The sequence below is a fragment of the Urtica dioica genome, chromosome 9 (assembly GCF_054948205.1).
Source record: "Urtica dioica subsp. dioica isolate 48M chromosome 9, U.dioica_male_clone48M_v1_H2, whole genome shotgun sequence".
NCBI lineage: Eukaryota > Viridiplantae > Streptophyta > Magnoliopsida > Rosales > Urticaceae > Urtica > Urtica dioica.
In genome coordinates, this window is record NC_142764.1 from 22,407,924 (window position 1) to 22,428,032 (window position 20,109).

General features: G+C 41.9%; 2 protein-coding genes across 2 annotated transcripts; one reads left to right on the top strand and one right to left on the bottom strand.

Annotated features, from left to right (window-relative positions):
- The first annotated feature begins 725 nt into the window (after positions 1–725).
- On the top strand, positions 726–1,685 carry LOC149385857 (uncharacterized). Its single transcript, XM_089626427.1, has 3 exons — positions 726–932; positions 1,006–1,328; positions 1,676–1,685. The coding sequence occupies exons 1-3, from the start codon at positions 726–728 to the stop codon at positions 1,683–1,685; spliced, it is 540 nt and encodes a 179-aa protein (XP_089482553.1).
- An 11,386-nt stretch (positions 1,686–13,071) lies between these two features.
- Positions 13,072–18,390, bottom strand: LOC149385858 (uncharacterized). The gene is made up of 3 exons (XM_089626428.1): positions 16,668–18,390; positions 14,184–15,764; positions 13,072–13,679 (listed from the first exon to the last, which is right to left on the bottom strand). Exons 1-3 carry the CDS (start codon positions 18,388–18,390, stop codon positions 13,072–13,074), a joined length of 3,912 nt encoding a protein of 1,303 aa, XP_089482554.1.
- Between the last annotated feature and the right edge of the window lie 1,719 nt (positions 18,391–20,109).

Below are 20,109 nucleotides of genomic sequence, written 5' to 3' on the forward strand. Positions count from 1 at the left end.
GAATCCAGGTATTTTCGAATAACGTTTTAAGTATCACTCTCTGCATTGATTTTTTATGGAAATATATGTTGAGTTGCATTTGTATTTACATTTATTTACAACATTGGCAGTTAATATATCATAACCGATTTACTGTTTTATATTTACACAGGTTCATATTGTGTTACAGAAGTTAATCCTGATAAGTCATTCAAATATTTTTTCTTGGCTCTTGGGGCGTCGGTGCATGGATTCCAGTATTGTAGGCCAGTTATTTCGGTGGATGGCACATTTTTGAAAGGGAAATCACATGGTACGTTACTTTTGGCGACTGCTCAGGATGGGGATAATCATTTGTTCCCACTGGCTTTTAGTATTGTTGATTCTGAAAATGACAAATCTTGGAATTGGTTCATGGTGCAATTGAGGCATGTTTATGGGGTCAAGGAGGACTTGGTATTTGTATCGGATAGAAATTTGTCAATCCCTAAGGCAATTCATGATGTATTTCCTGAGGCCAAATTTGCTATATGCATGCAACACTTATGGGCTAACGTGAAAACAAAATTTGGGAAGTCTTTCATTCAGCCTCTGTTTTATAGGTGTGCTAAGGCTTACACGCCGAAAGAGTTTGATTTTTTTTAACATTATCTCGTGCTCTAATAAAAAGATCAAAAAATATTTGCCGCGGGCCAATCCAGAACTGTGGTCACAGAAGTCATTTTCCAGGAAAGAGGTTTAATGTGATGACTACCAATATTTCGGAGTGCTTGAATGCAGTTTTGAGAGAAGCAAGGGGTTGGCCTGTGGCCATGTTGGTTTTGTGTTATCGTAGCCTTATTCAAGATTGGTTCAATAAGAAAAGACTTCTCATTCCTAAAATGCAATCCGGCCTTACAAATACTGGTCTCAAGATGCTATTTGAGTCTCAAGAAGCTGCAAGGACTATGAACGTAAGTTTATAATGAATGTTGTGTAAATCATTGTAAATATAGGTGATATTTACTAACGTTCAACTTTTTACAGGTTTATGCTATTAATGAGTGTCAGTTTGAAGTTGTTGACGGTGCTAGACGTTTGATTGTTGAGACCAATACTAGATATTGCAGTTGCAATTATTGGCAACTAGAAGACTTTCCTTGTGCTCATGTTGTAGCTGCTTTATATCGTAGGAATTTGAGGCCCATTGATTATGTACCTGCATATTATTCTCAACAAAATTATTGTGCAACGTATGCCATAGATGTAGTTCCTGTTTGCCATGATGGAGTTTGGGATCTGCCAGCAGATGCTGTGACAATACCACCACCAGTTCAGAAACGTTTAGCTGGGAGACCTAGAGAGAAAAGGTTTCGTTCCAAGTCGGAAAGAGTTCAGCCATATCGTCAAAGATGTAGCAAATGTGGACAACTAGGTCACAATAAAAGAGGATGTGTGTAATCATGTTGTTTTTTAGCTGCTGTTTTTTTAAGATGCTATTTATTGTTGAACTATTGTTTTTTACTAATAAAGCTGTTGAAGTCTTTTGTTTGAAATTTATTTACAATTTTAAAATAATAAATTACTCTGTACATATAACAACAGTAAATAGATATCTATAGGGTTAAGTACACCTTTGTAAATATGATCAAACAGCTGGTTTGTTAATATATATACGTTGTAAATAACTCTTGTAAAGTTTGGTTGTTTTATGTAGGGTTCAGTAAACGTATGTAATTAATGATGTTTGAATGTGCATTTACAAGAGTTTAGATTTACATTCGTCTTGATTGCAAAAAAAGAGTTTAACATCTTAATATATAGGTCTTAGAAATGACAAAGTTTTGTTTAGAAATGACAAAGTTTAGTGATTTGTTAATATATATAAGTTGTAAATAACTCTTGTAAAGTTTGGTTGATTTATGTAGGGATATGCAAACTTATGTAAATAATGATGGTTGAATGTTCATTTACAATGCGTATACAAATTATTTACCTATATTTACATACGTCATGATTGCAAAAAAAGAGTTTAACATCATAATATATAGGTCTTAGAAATGACAAAGTTTAGTGATATGTATGTTTCTTTGGATTAACATACAATCCAAAATACCAAAAGAGTTTCTAAACATAAAACCCAAAATACACGTAATTAGTACTAGAATTAACTTGAAAATCCCGATGTTGAATTAAAAAGCAAGATAAATGGTTAGACATCGTCGATGTTGAGTGAGAAACTAGGCTGGCTGCTTGGATTCTCATCAACTTGCTTGGTTCCTTTCTTCTTCGTGACATATGGGGAATGTAGCGTTGCTGGTTTCTTTATAACGTGTTTAGGTCTCTCATTGACTGCAAGCTTCATTGCAACTGGTTCGCCGTTCTTCTTGAGACGCTTTTTCACTCTTGTTTCGTCCTTCTCGGTTGGAGCTTTATTGTCACTAACCTGGGGGACCTGTGTCGCAGCAACGATGTCAACGTTATCTAGCATATATCGCCAATCATCTTGTAATCTCTTCAGAGAGTCCTGGAAATATTTTAATCATTTATTTACAAAAATCTTTTAGTTGTAAATATAAACTATTTAACATACTGGGTTGTAATTCACTAGTTTGTCTGGTCCCAACAGAGGCGATATGTCATGCTCCACATTGTCCTGGTTCATATAAATATTGGAATTACTAGTCATATGTGAAGATTTAATTTTATTGAAGTTTTATTATTTACAAACATTACCGTGCCCTCTTTTTGGATGTTTACGTCTACGTACTCAACCGGCTGAATTGAAGATTGTCCTTCCTCTCTTTGATTGTCATTTTTATCATTCTTTGACCTCATTTTCATCTGTAAAGTTGTAAATATTATAGAATATAATTCTTATAGGTGTTTCATGCAGAAATAAGTAAACCATTGGTTGATGTTATTGAAAAGGTAGCATTTTCCATACCAATTTTGTCAATGTCAATTGATATGAATTGATTGCCTCTTCCAATACTTCTTGTTCAAGCTGTGCATTAGGTTGTGCCGCGATGTTTGTTGTCACTTTGGTTTGTACAACGGTGGCGTCTTCAGACTGTGTGCATATGAAAATACAAATGAATTTAGATATACAATGTTAATATATATTAATATAGTTGATTGGGCCGAATTTACTTGTGTAATTTCTTTTTCAATCTGAGCAGTAGGTTCGGTATTCTTGTCAAGGTTTACTTCAACCTGAAAATTCACAACGTTAATCAATGTTAATATTAAGTATATTAACGTATTCAGGTACTATTATTTACCTCGTTCATGTCTTCTTCATCACTATCGTGCGCGATAACGTCTTCGGTTTTATTGTTGGGTGTCCCTTCAACCTGTTTAAAAGTTTGTTGTAAATACTAGAAATACATTAATTAGTGTAAATACAATAAATACAGTAATTAGTAAATGTTTAGGAGATTACTATATTGTGAGGTGCATGAGGGGAATTATCATCTCTATGAATAAACTTGTTTACGATTTCCACCAACTTGTTGTACTTTTCGTTAACGTCCTCTATTTCTTTTTGCATTTTATACATTCTGCGATGTGTAAAATCTAAGTCGTCTTTGAGAAATTGGATTTCCTCGTTCACATCTTTTGGAGCTGAATTGTTTGAGGAGGTCGCGTTGTTGGTGACCTTTGATTTCCCTTTTTTGGATGCCGGACTTATGTCATTGTCCCTAGGAGGATGTCGTAGAGTGGGTTTTGATTCATCACGTGGTTCGAATCCCAATGCAAACTCTTCTTCCGTAGGTATCACGGGGATTATCCTAATCTGTTTGTAGTATTACAAATCAAATTTTTGTTAGTATTTACACTAAAATATTTACATAAATGTTATGTTATAGTAAATACCTTGGTATTTTCGAATACGGCCACCTTAAGCTCATCGTAGGTTGGGGTGCAATCAAACGCCCACTTTAACATTCCTGGAATGTTATGTTATGGTTGGCGGGTTGTGAAGGTTTGAGCTGCAAACTCTGGAATTACTTCGAATGCCCATGCAACTAAGGGTTGAAGAAAACCCTCAATGTTGAATCCTTTGGTACCAACACAGCCAGTTTGCAATTTCCTCATTGATGCACATAGTGCATTGTAGCTGACTTGGCCCCATGGATATGAAGAAAACAGTTGAGGGCCAGCCGCCATACGAAGGTGTTTATCATTGATTTCGACCTTTAGTTCCCTTGGTAACACCATAAGCTCTAGGATGCACACATTCATCAGGGCAATCCTATCTTCATCACTCCCGCCAAAGCTTCCGGACAACATTCCAAGTAAATACCTTGCTTTTTGAGTACCACTCACCATAAAGTACTCATCTTTGAGAGGGTTGTCAGGGCGCAAGTCGTTGTCAATGTCAGGAATTGGCCCGCATTTCAATCCTGAAAAATTCTCATGTTCTCAGTTATCATAATCTATAAAGTTATGTAAATAAAAGGTGAAAATTGTGGGTACCTGAAAAGAGCTCGAAATCATAGACATTGAATGCCAAAACATTACCCCCTATGTTGAAAAGGAGTTCAGTAGGGTCCTCGGAATGTACTTGTGATAAGACCAGTAGATGTATTAACTTTTTAGGGTATGTGGTCCCCTGTAAGTGTCGGAACTTTCCAAATGGTCCTTGGTTGAATAAATTCTTCTGGAAATCAGTTGTTAGGCTTCTTTTGAGTAAATACATTATATCAAACTGAGAGTGAGCTATTATTCGCTGCTGTGTATCCCAGAATGTTTTTGGGATTATGAGATCGCCAAACTGTAAATTCAAGTTAGTTTCAAACTACTCATAAATACATATGATGTCAACGTTTATCTTGAAATTTACCTTGTGGTCAGTGTGGGTAGTTTGTGATCCTTTCCCTGTTTTCTCTCTACGGGATCTAACTATTTTTCTTGGAGGTTTTGCCGGGACCTACAATATCATTACGCAACATCATTGTAAATAGGTTTGTTGTAAATATTCTCAGGCCAAAATATTTATTGAAACATATCATAAAACGTTAAATTTACCTCTACTTCAGAAGAGGGTGTAATTGTTAGCTCTTTGTTTTTGACAACTGGAGTTTTTGTTCTTGCCATGGTGAGTTAAGTGGTTCTGGCCTGAAATAAATTCAATCTTGTTTAATCATATTTCAATCTGTCTATGAAAATAAGTTCAGGATACGACAAATTATGCAGTAAATATGCGTAAATAAACACTTACACGAATCCAAAAATAAAAGTTCTTAATATTTACATACATTTACTACACATATTAACAACCGGTACTGTTGTCAAAACCAAGGTTTACAACCTCGGATTTACTCAGATTTACTGCAAAAAAGTTCAAAACCTCTTCCATTCTAACAGTAAACACACAACCATTTTAAACGCATTCACAATATTTTATCCCATACATTTTACACCGAAACCTGATTTCATTTAACCACGCATCAATATATTGACAAACAAATCAAGATTAATTCGTCAAACTCGTTCACAATAGTCGGTTCCCCAAAATTTCGAGGTCATGAACAGGGTTATGTGTAAATGTTGGGATTATAGCCAATTAATACACGGACTCACAATATATAGGGAGATGAATGTTCTATACCGTATATTTCATAATCGAATCCAAAAAAGAAAATTTTTTCTTTGTTTAGGAAGTAAATCGAGGCTGTAAATAAAAATTTTCATAGTTTAATAAGTAAATCGAGGATGAATATTGGTAAATAAGAGTTTCAATTGCAGAATAATCACACATGCATACCCGTTGGAGCCGTCTAGAGGAGGTGGTCTGGAAATTTTTTCTTGTTCGTCGGTCGCCCAAATGGAGAACCCTGTTCGTCGCAGAGAGGAGAGGATTTGAAATATTTTTGGGAGATTTTTTTTCTTAATGGCGTATGAAAATGGTGGAGAGATATTCGGAAATCAATTGCGGTTAATGTTCCTCGTTTTTCGTTACACGCTACCTCATTTAATTTTTTTTTTAAGTAATTCGTGTGCATGGGCGGGAAAGGTTGGGTTTTTTAGTAAATTCTGATATGTCTTAAATGCTATCTGGCTATTTACTTAGTATTTACAAAACCTTGGCCAATTAGCAATTTTAAAGGTTTGATTTGGCTATTTTGCTAAATTACCCTTTTTAAAATCGGACTTGACCATTTTAAACCAGTTAAAAAATTAGACCGGACCGAATTGAATTAAATTTTAAACCAGATCATCGGTTTACAAAACCAATCACCTGGTCAGGTTTATATTTTTACGGGTTTTTATTTTTGCACACCCCTAAATAATAATATAAATAGCAGAGACATGATATTTATATATAATTTGTATTAGGCAAACCTTATGTCCAAAAAGTAAATTGATCATTATTTACAACATTCACATAGTAGTAATATTAATTATCAATATTTACAGTTTTAGTATTGGTAAGTTACGTAGTTTGGTCTCCCTTTTGAACTTTGACTAATTAGCGAAAATCAGGTTTTATAACATATAGTCAGTTAGAAGATTATTCAAACAAATAATTAGCAAACATAACAAACTTAAAATTATCATCAACAACGATACATTTATCACGTAAAAACCATATTTTCTCACATTATAATTTACAGATGTTTCTTAATAAACAAATAAAAAAGTTACAAGAGGTGAAAAGTAATTAAAAAAAAAAAAACAAATAACATGACTCCAAGAAGGGTATATTAACATACTCGGTAGGTTCAAGAAGTCTAGTTGACATCAATTATCTACCTTGCCAGTGGATTAAGGTACGTATGCATAGTCATAGATAATACTTCAATAGAAGTGGTCGAATCCGTGACACGACTAGCGGTCCTTCGATTTTGTTCGACAGCCAAGCATTCTTTCAGTTCGTTGACCATCCACTACTACAAATTTGATTTTCTGATGCGCATAACTATCAGGTGCGACTAGTCGCATCTAAATGACTTTCAGGTGCGACTAGTCGCACCAGATTGTCAACCCGAAGTATAAAAAAATTCGCTAAATTGTTTTTTTGCTTTTGAGTATCAGGTGCGACTAAGTCGCACCTGATTGTTTAAAATTTTAACCGGGCCAATTATCCCCCTCATTTTTTCATTCAGTTTTAAAAACTGAATGAAAAAACCGAGAGGGAGGGAAAGAGAGATCGAGCGAGAGAGAGATGATAAGAGAGTGAGAGAGCGAGACTGAGAAGGGGAGAGACCGAGGGAGAGGACGCACGACCACCAGCACCCGCCCGAGACCCCAGCCATGTGCGCGCGCCATCCAGCCAGCCACCGAGCCCGAGCGCCACCCGCACGTGATGGGAATTTTCTTAACTAAAGAAAAATTCTACACGACGCAAGCGAACGTGTCGTCAAGTAATAGAGTGCAAAAGCACGGATATCGATCCCACAAGGACTCTAGACTATTTTCGAAGCGAACTCACTAGCTTTCTTTTTCGAGTTATGGAAAATGAAAAATGGGGGGTTTTTTGATTGTTTTGAGAACAAGATGAAATGTAAACAAAAGTGAAAACACTATTTAAACACAAGTTAAAAGGAAGGGGCGCGATTTCGTTATTTCATCGAGTCGGTCGGTCTTGGTACGATTCTAAGCTCGGGTTTAGAGTTGTAAAACTTAGTCTCAATCCCTCTTAAAACATTCACTAATCTCTCTCGAGTCTTTAGGAACCTAGCTATGTGTCGAACTTACACCTCTCGGTTTGGGTCCTACTAAAACATAAAACCGCATTTAGCCCGGGATTTCAATCAACTACATCTACCCCCTAGTCTTTCTATAGCTCTAGGAAGGTTAACGATGGGATGGGTAGAGCTCACTCGTTTATTACCTCTCGGTGTCTAAACTCGTCTAAGATTCACTAACTAGGTAGCTACTCTAATTAGCGCTAACACACGCCCCATACCCATAGAATTTCACTCTCAACCCAACCATGAAGCACCAATCTAATCCAAAGGTTTGACCAACCAACTCAACTACATCGCACCCCAAATCTATTTAGCTACTCATAATTAAGAATAAACAAAGTAAAATTGAAATAAGTAAAAGAAACAAAACAATAAAGAAACAAGACATTGAATGCTAATCTCAACAACCAAACAAAGCTTTCATTAACTCAAGCACTACTTCAATATTCCACTAAGATAAAACAATAAAGTAATCACAATACTCAATGCTCAATAGATAAAAATAATCAACAAAACTCAATAGAATTCTTGAAAGCTTAAAATATGTTCAACAAAGCATTAAGTGGAGTAAATAAGTAAATAACAATAAATAAAAGAGATAGAGTTAAGGATGAACAAATGGAGATGATGAGGATGATGGAGGTTGTCACTTCTCCCTCTTCTTCTTCACTTCCAAGCTCAAGAACAAAAATGAGTGTCAACCCTAGCTTTCTCTCTCTCACTTTCTCTCTCAAGGTTTCAAAACAAAAGTAAAAGTGTTCTATGTCAAAGCCTTTTTTTTTCTTCTTTGAATAAGTGTATATGAGGGTTTAGAAGAGGTTTTCGGAGCAAATATGGACCCTTGGATGAGATCCAAGGGCCAAAAATGATTTAAAAGACGAGCTCCAAGAATTCTGAAAAAGCACATGGCGCGGCGCGCCACATAACAGGCGCGCCGCGCCACTCTTGAATTTCTGAAGGCGCGCCGCGCCTCTCTTGCGCGTTGGCCGCTCGAGCTCTCGGGTGTAAATTTGGTCACCAGGGGCGCGGCGCGCCATTCAATAGGCGCGGCGCGCCAGCCTTGAGAAGCTGACTTCTTGTTGACCTCCGTTGACTTTTGTTGACTTGACTTCAAATGACCATAACTTGCTCGATTTAACTCCGATTCAGCCCGTTTTCTCACCACCACCTTCTCATTCTCTCAAACCTGAAAATGCAATGAAAACTACAAAATAATATCAAAAACATTAAGAACAAGCTTCGATTCTTATCTAAGAGTCATAGATAAGTGTGAATGAATCTCACTTATCAAACCCCCAAACTTGAACCGTTACTTGTCCTCAAGTAACAAAACAAAAATATATACAACACAACCACTCAAAACTTAACAAAGTCACAAAGCTATACCGAAGAATGAAAGAAGTTATGCTACGCTAAACTAAAAAAAATGAGTGTTGAAAGTGCTATGGCCTTGGTTTCGCATGAACATCTCTCCTAGACAAAAACGACTCAAGAGTAAGAACAATCACATGTAAAGCTCAATTAATACAAGTGTTCAACCAATTCTCGTGTGGCTTTACCTAGCTTGAGGCTTCCCGTGTAAAAGTTTTCATCGAGTCCAAGTCAAGTATCTTCGGAGTTCTTTCTACCTTTTCCTAGCATGCAAACTCAAAATGGATATTCAATGATGAATTAGGAACACCATTAGGCTTTCACCAAACACTCTCCACTCGGTTTAGGAGAGTAAGCGCTAGTCCAAAGGTCTTTCAAGGCTTGTAACGTTAGGCTTGGGTCAAGGGTAGGATATGGAGTTTTTAAGTGACTAAACACGCTACCCTAGCGACTCATACTCACCAAAAGAGCAATATTCACAACTTTCTTTTACATTCTTTTCTTCGTTAACACTAAGCTTCACCAATACCCCCAAACTTAGACTTTTCAAACTCTAGTCTAGATTATGTGATTGCTTGTCTAACAAGAAATGTTGCACCACGCCAAATACAAACAACATAAAATAAAATGTAAAAGGATATATGAATATGTACATCTCTTTACTAAGCAAGATTGTGCTCCTTTTTTTTTCTTTTTTCTTTTTTTTTGTTTCATTTTTTTTTTTTTAACTAGAAGAAATAAAGGAAAATAATAATTTACATGGATATAAACAAAAGCCGGCGCGGCACAAATTTCGACAAGTAAAGAGAGCACACAATCTACAAGATATCGCACACACGCTCAAAGAGTCACTCAAGAGTCGCTAGATCACGGGGTTCTTTGTGGGAATTTCAATTCATTGGCTAGGCTTCTTTGTGACTATGTAGCACGAGTTGATTTACGTTCGGCTTTATGTGAATAGGGTTCTAAATGGAAGTAGAACGGGTTGGCTTTTGGCTCGATTGGCTATTCCTATGCCTTTTTCATCCTAACGCTTCTCTCCTATTACCATTGAGCCTCGAGGAAGGATCAAACGGTTCTAGTGTTCCGAGATGCATTCTTGCTAAGATTAGATTTTCAAAACTCCTAAATACTCTCTATGGACTCGAAACGTGCAACGTGGGATGAAGATTCATCGGGTCACTAAAAGCTAAGCAAAGCCACCATAGAGTTTCGGCCAAGCACAAGACTTGTAGCGCAAGAAAGATGCATTGCTATTACTCCTAAGTCTCAAGACTCTACGGGTCATCAACATTCATATTCCACAAGCAAAACCAAGGCATTTCACACATCCAAACACGACAAAAAAAAGGAAAGAAAATAAATTATGAAATTAAGCTACTTAAGATCAAGTCACACAAATTATGGAAAACCTAAAAAGAAAAAAAAAAACTAGATTAAACCAAAGACACACATAACACAACCAACAAACTTAAATTATCCAAAACAAAATATGCTACGAAAACGAAAATAAAGCAATAAAACTTAAATTATCCATGAAAAATGAGAAAAGAGAGAAAATGGAGTACCGACAAGCCCCCGCAATTTGTGGAAACACCCCCCCAAACTTGAACTCGACATTGTCCTCGATGGCGCGCATTGGAGGGGGGCGGAGCTAGGAGATCACATGGCGGTGTCGCCATCATTGTCCGGCGGTGGTGGAGGTGCGTCGTAGTAGCTTTGGTATCGGTAACATGGCGGGAATGGGTCGAAGAAGCCGTCGGGGAGGCTTGACGATGCACCGGATCCACTTGCGTCGGGGTAGCTTGCCGAGGCGCCTCCGGGAGTCCATTGGGTGTAGGCGTTGTAGCCGAACTCCGCCGTGGTCAAGAACCACGAGTGTTGATTCTCGACATAGGAAGCGAGCGAGTTGTGCGCCGCACCGAGTTGATCGATGCTCCGCTCGAGTTGCCCAAGTCGAGCCTCCGATTGCTCCCACCTTTGGTCTTCTACACGGCGTCGTTCCGTCTCCTCGCGCATGAACTGAGAGGTGTACTCTCATCTTTGATCGTCTTGTTGGCGCCGCTCGGCTTCTTGACGCATGAAGTCATCCCACCTTCGGTCCTCGACTTGGTACCGCTCTTGAGAGGCGACACCGAGGTTCCCCATCATTGCGAGCACTTGAGCGTATTGTGGCTCATTGATGTCGGGCTCGGGCATAGGCGCTTCCGGAGCCGCGTGTCGGTAGCGGGTGGGTTCCTCGAGGTCGGGAGCCATGTTGAGGAAGCCTCTTCCATTCGCCTCCGCTAGCCCGGCCATTTGAGGAAGACCGTTGATGAAGGCGGAGTCGATCTTCTTCCCTTTCGGCGCCCTCTCTTCGTCGTCATACGTCTTCACATTGGCCGTCTCACACATCTCCGTGATAAGCCCGCCAAAACCGAGACCGCCGGTTGTAGAACACTTTGCCGCATCGAACATCTTTGCTCGAATTATTTTCCCGACGTTGACACTACGCCCGGTGACGATGCAATACAAGAGCACCGCTTTGGAGATCGGGAGGCCGTGGGCGTGCGTGCTCGGCATGATGTTCGAGCTTATGAAATGAGCCCAAGTCTTTGCGTACTTGCTCATGTGCGTCGTCTTGAGCTCGAGCGGTTCTCCCGCTTGATTGCGCTTCCACGACGCTCCGAGGCCGCACAACGTGGTCAAAATATCGTCGAATTGAGGGTTGAGGGCTAAGTTGTGGTAGTCGTCGTCGGGTATGCTAGGGAGGCCGAGATGCTCGTTGATTGCCCTCGACGTTATGCTCACGAAAACCCCCCGAACCGTTACCGAAGGGCTTGTTTCTTCGGTGGCCCCAAGGTTCGCGTAGAATTCGCGAACAAGGTCCATGATAGCACGGGTCTCGATGGTCGCTAAGTTTTCCCAACCGCGCTCCTCGATTTGAGCTTTTAGGTTCCCGTTGTCGGGGCTCGGCACGAATTTCCTCTCCGGGATGAAGTTCTTGTCTACGATTTTTGCCCATTTTGCGTCGGCTCCGACGATGAGCCTCGACAACGGAGTTCCACGGGATGACGCCGCTCTCGCTCGCTTTGGTGCCATTCCTGAAAATCACAACTCGGCACGACATTAGTTTCACAACGGACCACGGCGTCCGGGAAAACGGGTCACAATATGGAAAAATTTAAAAATCGACCCTATGCTCAAAATTGTCAAATCAACACTTACGCACCACACTACCACCTTATATAAAGTCAACAACAAGTTCAAATTCGGCCTAAAACACACAAAAACGTCAACAAACTCTCTCTCGGGCATTTTTACGAACACCTAGCGTGCATGAGATTTTCCTAAGAACACCAAACTAAACTAGACTTTTGATCACCCAAACACATCTAAAAACATCCTAAACACATTATTATATCACTATCCAAGCTCAAAATGCGCAAACAACTCATAAAAATTCGAAATCAAACTCACTTCAAAAGTTGAAATTCAGGTAAAAAAATGCCAAAAGGATTCAAAATCGACGATGAAATCCGGAGTAAACGCACAAATGATGATGTTGGATGCAAGATTTTGAAGAAATTTTGTGTTTGGAATGAGAAATTTTCGAGTAAAAATGAGTATGGGTCGGAGAGAAGAGGAGGGAGTTTGTGAAAATTTGAAAATGAGGTGTTTTGAGCCAATTCGGGGTTATTAAAACGCGCAGGCGCGCCGCGCCAATGTCCAGAAAAACAAAGGCGCACCGCGCCCTTGAGCGCGCCTCAACGCGCCTGCTCTCGGTAAGTTTTTTTTCCCTTTAGGCGCGGCGCGCCACTTGTCAAGCGCGTCGCGCCCTGTAGCAGTTTTTTTTTTTTTTTTTTTTTAATATATATATAAACAGAACAAAATAAGAACTAAGAAAGAAAAACTTCAAACAGAATATTTAAAGAAAAAAAAAAACACAAAAAAAATAAAATTGAAGAAAATCAAATGGAAATTCAATGAAAGAAATTTGTGGGTTGCCTCCCATAAGCGCTTAATTTAACGTCTAGAGCTCGACGGGGTACCGTTTTGACGTTCATTGTTCGGGATCGAGGAGAGTGACTACCCGCTCACTCTCGAATACTCCACCGTAGTAATGCTTCACACGTTGTCCGTTCACTTTGAATACCGATCCATTTTCGGCCTTGAGTTCCACCGAGCCGTACGGGAACACTTGAGTGACTTCGAACGGTCCGGACCATCGAGATTTCAGCTTCCCGGGAAAGAGTTTCAACCTAGAGTTGAAGAGAAGAACTCGTTGACCCACTACGAACTCCTTGCGCACGATATGTTTGTCATGCCACGCCTTGGTCTTTTCTTTGTAGATCTTTGCGTTCTCATACGCATCGGTTCTTAGCTCGTCAAGGGCGTTGAGGTGAAGGAGTCGTTGTTGTCCCGCCGCTTGGTAGTCGAAGTTTAGCTTTTTCATCGCCCACAAGGCCTTGTGCTCAAGCTCAACCGGTAAGTGACAAGCTTTTCCATAAACAAGTCGATACGGAGACATACCTAAGGGCGTTTTGAATGCGGTTCGGTAAGCCCAAAGAGCGTCGTCGAGCTTGTTAGACCAATCTTTCAACGAACTACCCACCGTCTTTTCGAGAATTTGCTTGATTTCTCGATTCGACACTTCCGCTTGGCCATTGGCTTGAGGATGATAAGCCAACGCTTTCCGATGGGTAACGCTATACTTGGTGAGAAGCGCTTCAAATTGGCGGTTGCAAAAGTGAGACCCACCGTCGCTTATGATGGCTCGAGGGGTACCGAATCGAGAGAAGATGTTCTTCTTGAGGAAGTTTAGGACCGCTTTCCCGTCACTCATCGGTGTCGCTTTAGCTTCGACCCACTTCGTTACATAATCCACCGCGAGGAGGATATACTTGTTGTTGTAGGACGATGGAAATGGGCCCATGAAGTCGATCCCCCACACGTCAAATGGCTCAATCTCTTGGACATTCGTCAACGGCATCTCGTTCCGGTTAGAGATGTTTCCCGTCCGTTGACAACGATCGCATGACATTATGAATTCTCGGCAATCCTTGAAGATCGATGGCCAATAAAAGCCGCTTTGGAGAATCTTAGCCGCGGTACGTGTCGGGCCGAAGTGCCCTCCACACTCCAACTTGTGGCAATGCCTCATAACCGAGTCCATTTCGTCTTCCGGGACACACCGCCGAATGATTTGGTCCGCACATTGCCGATAGAGAATCGGCTCTTCCCAATAGTATCTTCGTACATCCGAGAGAAACTTCTTCTTTTGGTACGACTTGAGGTCTTCCGGAATTACCTCGCCGACTAAATAGTTGACATAATCGGCATACCATGGTAGTGTGACTCCTTGAACCGCCATGAGTTTCTCGTCGGGGAATAAGTCATCAATGGGCTTGGCACGATCGTGGACGTGCTCAAAGGTCTCGAGACGAGAGAGATGGTCGGCTACCAAATTCTCCGTTCCTTTCTTGTCCTTGATCTCCACATCAAATTCTTGAAGCAAGAGAACCCACCGAATAAGCCGAGGTTTGGCATCTTTCTTCGTAATTAAATATCGTATCGCGGCGTGGTCGGTGAAGACTACCACCTTGTTTCCGATGACGTACGGCCGGAACTTGTCGAAGGCAAACACCACGGCTAAGAGCTCCTTTTCGGTGGTGGTGTAGTTGAGTTGAGCTTCGTTGAGAGTTCGGCTTGCGTAGTAGATGGTGTGGAAGACCTTGTCCTTCCTTTGACCGAGAACCGCTCCAACCGCGAAATCACTCGCGTCACACATCAACTCAAAGGGCAAGTCCCAATCCGGGGCGGTGATGATCGGGGCCGTACTTAACATCTTCTTTAGAGTGTTGAAAGCTTCTAAACACTCCAAAGTGAAGACAAACTTCGCGTCCTTCTCGAGCAAGCCACAAAGAGGCTTAGTGATCTTTGAAAAATCTTTGATGAAGCGCCTATAGAAACCCGCATGGCCGAGAAAGCTTCGAACTCCCTTCACCGATATTGGAGGAGGTAACTTAGAAATCGTCTCTATCTTGGCTCGGTCAACCTCCAATCCTTGCGCCGAGATTCGATGACCCAACACAATGTCTTCTTTCACCATAAAGTGACACTTCTCCCAATTTAGCACAAGATTAGTCTCAACGCACCTCGCAAGCACCATGGACAAATGTTCAAGGCATTGGTCAAAGTCGGAACCAAACACCGAGAAATCGTCCATGAATACCTCGATGGTACGCTCCACCATGTCGGAGAAGATCGCCATCATGCACCGTTGGAAAGTCGCCGGTGCATTGCATAGTCCAAATGGCATTCTCCGGAAAGCAAATGTGCCATAGGGACACGTGAAAGTGGTCTTCTCTTGATCTTCGGGGTCGATGGCGATTTGATTGTATCCGGAGTAGCCGTCGAGGAAGCAATAGTAGTTGTGGCCGGCGAGACGATCGAGCATTTGATCAATGAATGGCAACGGAAAATGGTCTTTCCGGGTAGCATTGTTGAGCTTTCGATAATCCATGCAAATGCGGTGACCGGTCACCGTTCGAGTCGGAATGAGCTCGTTGTTGGCGTTCTTCACCACCGTTATGCCTCCTTTCTTCGGCACACATTGAACCGGGCTCACCCAAGGGCTATCGGAGATGGCGTAAATGACTCCGGCGTCGAGCCACTTCAAAATCTCCTTTCTCACCACTTCCTTCATCGCCGGGTTGAGTCGTCTTTGATGCTCGATCGAGGGGCGGTGGCCGTCTTCCATGTGGATTCGGTGCGTGCAATAGGATGAACTAATGCCCTTGATGTCGGACAAAGTCCATCCTATAGCGGTCTTGTGGCTTCGCAACACCTCCAAAAGTTTATTTTCCTCCGTCTTGCTCAAGTGCGCGGAAATGATCACCGGGAGTGTAGACTCATCTCCTAAGTAGGAATATCGGAGGTGCGATGGCAACTCCTTGAGCTCTAGCTCGGGTGGCTTCTCGATGGTTGGAAGGACTCGTGGTGGTCTCTCTCCCAAACTTTCAAAATACTTCTTTCGGTTTGGCTCAAAGCTATCCATGTAATTTGCTTCACCTAAAGCTTCACATCTCAACAACTCATTAGCAAAATCCATTGAGTTTAGAAGACATACCTCGAGTGAGTCGGTGGATTGGTGAGCATAATCGTTGATGATGGCGTTGCACATATCGACTCGGAACACGTCATCGCTAGCTCTCGAATACTTCACCGAGTCGAAGACGTTGAAATGAGCTTCTTCGCCATTGACCCGCAACTTCAATTCTCCTTTTTGCACATCGATGAGCGCACCGGCGGTCGCTAAGAAAGGTCTCCCCAAAATGATCGGAATGTTCCGATCTTCCTCCATGTCGAGCACAACAAAATCCGCGGGGAGGATGAACTTATCAACCTTGACGAGTACATCTTCAATCACTCCACGAGGATACTTGATTGACCGGTCCGCCATTTGAAGCGTGATGCGAGTCGGTTTGATTTCTCCGATTCCAAGCTTGAGGAAGATTGAGTACGGCATCAAGTTGATGCTAGCTCCCAAGTCACATAACGCCCTCCCAAGATTCGAGCCTCCAATATCACAAGGAACGGTGAAGCTCCCCGGATCTTTCAACTTCGTGGGTAGCCTCCGTTGGATAATCGCACTACACTCCTCGGTGAGAGCGATAGTATCGCACTCTTCGCTTATCCGTCTCTTGTGGGAAATGATCTCCTTTAGGAATTTCGCGTATTTCGGCATTTGCTCTATCGCATCGGCAAATGGTATATTGATCTCTAGTTTCTTGAAGATGTCAAGAAACTTACCAAATTGCTTGTCGATGTTGTTTTTCTTGAGGCGTTGAGGGAACGGGACTTGAACGGGAACCTTGGTGGTTGGTGGAGCAATCGGAAGTCGCGTCGGTGAAGCTTGATCCGTCGGTGAAGACTCGTCTACATGCGCCTTTCCTTTCTTTTTCTCTTGGCTCTCGGTCGAGTTGTCAACCACATTACCACTTCTCAAAGTGATGGCGTTACATTGTGATCGGGGGTTGACATCGGTATTGCTTGGAAGGGACCCTTGCGGTCTCTCGCTCATGGCTTTAGCGAAGTGACCCATTTGAACTTCAAGAGTTCTTATTTGGGCCGAGTTGCTTTTGAGGACCGCTTCTTGGCGTTCGAGTGCGGCCGTGGTGTTCGTCATGAACTTGGTGTTTTCAATTGCCATTTGGGCAATTAAATCTTCAAGATTTGGTCTCTTGTCTTGAGGAGGAGGATTATTCCGGTATTGTGAGCTCCCATGGTGTTGTTGAGGCGGTGGGTGTTGATGTTGTTGATGATGTGGTGGAAGGTATGGTTGTTGGTGTTGAGGTGGAGCCGGTTGCATTGCCACTTGGTCTTGAGGATTTCTCCATGAGAAGTTTGGATGATTGTTCCTCGCTCCCGTGTAATAATTCCCCGAGTTTTGGTACGTGGGACGATTGTTGTGGTTTCCCACAAACTTGGACTCCTCTATCTCGCCACATTCGTCCGTCGGATGAGGACCCGCACACAAACCACACTTGTGGTGAGATGTCCCCACCGCCTTCACCGCTTCTTTTCCGTGGACGGTCTTCGCGAGTTTGGCTACCTCAATTGTCAACGATTTGAGGAGCTCCATCTCCGGAGTTATCGGCTCTCTCGCGGCAATTCTCCTCTCGACCGGGCATTGATCGTTCACTTGGGCCATCTTCTCGAGTAGTGCAAATGCATCGGTGGTGGTGTTGTCGAGAAGTGAGCCTCCCGATGCGGTGTTGACTCGGTCTTGCGTCGAGGCCATAAGCCCGCTATAGAAGATTTGGAGTTGCACCCACTCCGCAATACCGTGGCCCGGACACTTCCGAATCATATCCTTGAAACGAGCCCACGCTTCGTAAAGGGACTCTCCGTCGTATTGTCCAAAGTTATGGATTTCGTTTCTCCTCCGGGTCATCTTCTCAAAAGTGAAGAATCGTGAGATGAACTTCGAGCATAAGTCATCCCATGTGGTGATCGAACCCGGAGCAAGAGAGGATAACCACCCATGTGCGCGGTCTCGGATGGAGAACGGGAAGAGTCGTAGACACACGGCCTCCTTGGATAAGTGAGGGAGATTGAACGTGTTGCAAATCCGCAAGAAGTTGTTGATGTGGTCTTGCGGATCTTCGGAGGGGGAACCGGCAAATTGGTTGTTTTGCACCATGTGGATGATCGAGGTTTTAATCTCGAAGTTTGGGTTCCCTTCCATCTCCGGAATTCGTATTGCCGATTGGTGCTCGTCGAAAGTAGGTTGACCATAGTCGAGTATGGTCCTTCGTTCTTCTCCATGTTCCGCGTTTCGACGAGCATGATGTTGTGCTTCATTGCCTCCTTCCATGGCGGCTCGCCTTGCCTCCGCTCGGTTTCGTCGGCAAGTCCGTTCGATCTCGTGATTGATAGGAATGAGCGGAGGGTTACGTCGTCGCATGCACCTTTAAAACATAAGAGGCCCACAATAAGCACAATAATAACAAACAAACTCAAAAATTAAACTAGATAATTCAATCGAAAATAGAACCGAAGTCCCCGGCAACGGCGCCAAAAACTTGATGGGAATTTTCTTAACTAAAGAAAAATTCTACACGACGCAAGCGAACGTGTCGTCAAGTAATAGAGTGCAAAAGCACGGATATCGATCCCACAAGGACTCTAGACTATTTTCGAAGCGAACTCACTAGCTTTCTTTTTCGAGTTATGGAAAATGAAAAATGGGGGGTTTTTTGATTGTTTTGAGAACAAGATGAAATGTAAACAAAAGTGAAAACACTATTTAAACACAAGTTAAAAGGAAGGGGCGCGATTTTGTTATTTCATCGAGTCGGTCGGTCTTGGTACGATTCTAAGCTCGGGTTTAGAGTTGTAAAACTTAGTCTCAATCCCTCTTAAAACATTCACTAATCTCTCTCAAGTCTTTAGGAACCTAGCTATGTGTCGAACTTACACCTCTCGGTTTGGATCCTACTAAAACACAAAACCGCATTTAGCCCGGGATTTCAATCAACTACATCTACCCCCTAGTCTTTCTATAGCTCTAGGAAGGTTAACGATGGGATGGGTAGAGCTCACTCGTTTATTACCTCTCGGTGTCTAAACTCGTCTAAGATTCACTAACTAGGTAGCTACTCTAATTAGCGCTAACACACGCCCCATACCCATAGAATTTCACTCTCAACCCAACCATGAAGCACCAATCTAATCCAAAGGTTTGACCAACCAACTCAACTACTCAACTACATCGCACCCCAAATCTATTTAGCTACTCATAATTAAGAATAAACAAAGTAAAATTGAAATAAGTAAAAGAAACAAAACAATAAAGAAACAAGACATTGAATGCTAATCTCAACAACCAAACAAAGCTTTCATTAACTCAAGCACTACTTCAATATTCCACTAAGATAAAACAATAAAGTAATCACAATACTCGATGCTCAATAGATAAAAATAATCAACAAAACTTAATAGAATTCTTGAAAGCTTAAAATATGTTCAACAAAGCATTAAGTGGAGTAAATAAGTAAATAACAATAAATAAAAGAGATAGAGTTAAGGATGAACAAATGGAGATGATGAGGATGATGGAGGTTGTCACTTCTCCCTCTTCTTCTTCACTTCCAAGCTCAAGAACAAAAATGAGTGTCAACCCTAGCTTTCTCTCTCTCACTTTCTCTCTCAAGGTTTCAAAACAAAAGTAAAAGTGTTCTATGTCAAAGCCTTTTTTTTTCTTCTTTGAATAAGTGTATATGAGGGTTTAGAAGAGGTTTTCGGAGCAAATATGGACCCTTGGATGAGATCCAAGGGCCAAAAATGATTTAAAAGACGAGCTCCAAGAATTCTGAAAAAGCACATGGCGCGGCGCGCCACATAACAGGCGCGCCGCGCCACTCTTGAATTTCTGAAGGCGCGCCGCGCCTCTCTTGCGCGTTGGCCGCTCGAGCTCTCGGGTGTAAATTTGGTCACCAGGGGCGCGGCGCGCCATTCAATAGGCGCGGCGCGCCAGCCTTGAGAAGCTGACTTCTTGTTGACCTCCGTTGACTTTTGTTGACTTGACTTCAAA

Excerpts from the sequence above, each read along its gene's own strand:
- LOC149385857 (XM_089626427.1), top strand. The coding sequence starts at position 726 with ATGACTACCAATATTTCGGAGTGCTTGAATGCAGTTTTGAGAGAAGCA. Across the intron at positions 933-1,005 it reads AAGCTGCAAGGACTATGAAC|GTTTATGCTATTAATGAGTG; the intron begins GTAAGTTTATAA and ends AACTTTTTACAG.
- LOC149385858 (XM_089626428.1), bottom strand. The coding sequence starts at position 18,390 with ATGGAAGGAGGCAATGAAGCACAACATCATGCTCGTCGAAACGCGGAA. Across the intron at positions 15,765-16,667 it reads TATCGCTCTCACCGAGGAGT|ACGGCCACCGCCCCTCGATC; the intron begins GTAGTGCGATTA and ends TCCACATGGAAG. Across the intron at positions 13,680-14,183 it reads GTGTGTCCCGGAAGACGAAA|CCAATGGCCAAGCGGAAGTG; the intron begins TGGACTCGGTTA and ends ATCATCCTCAAG.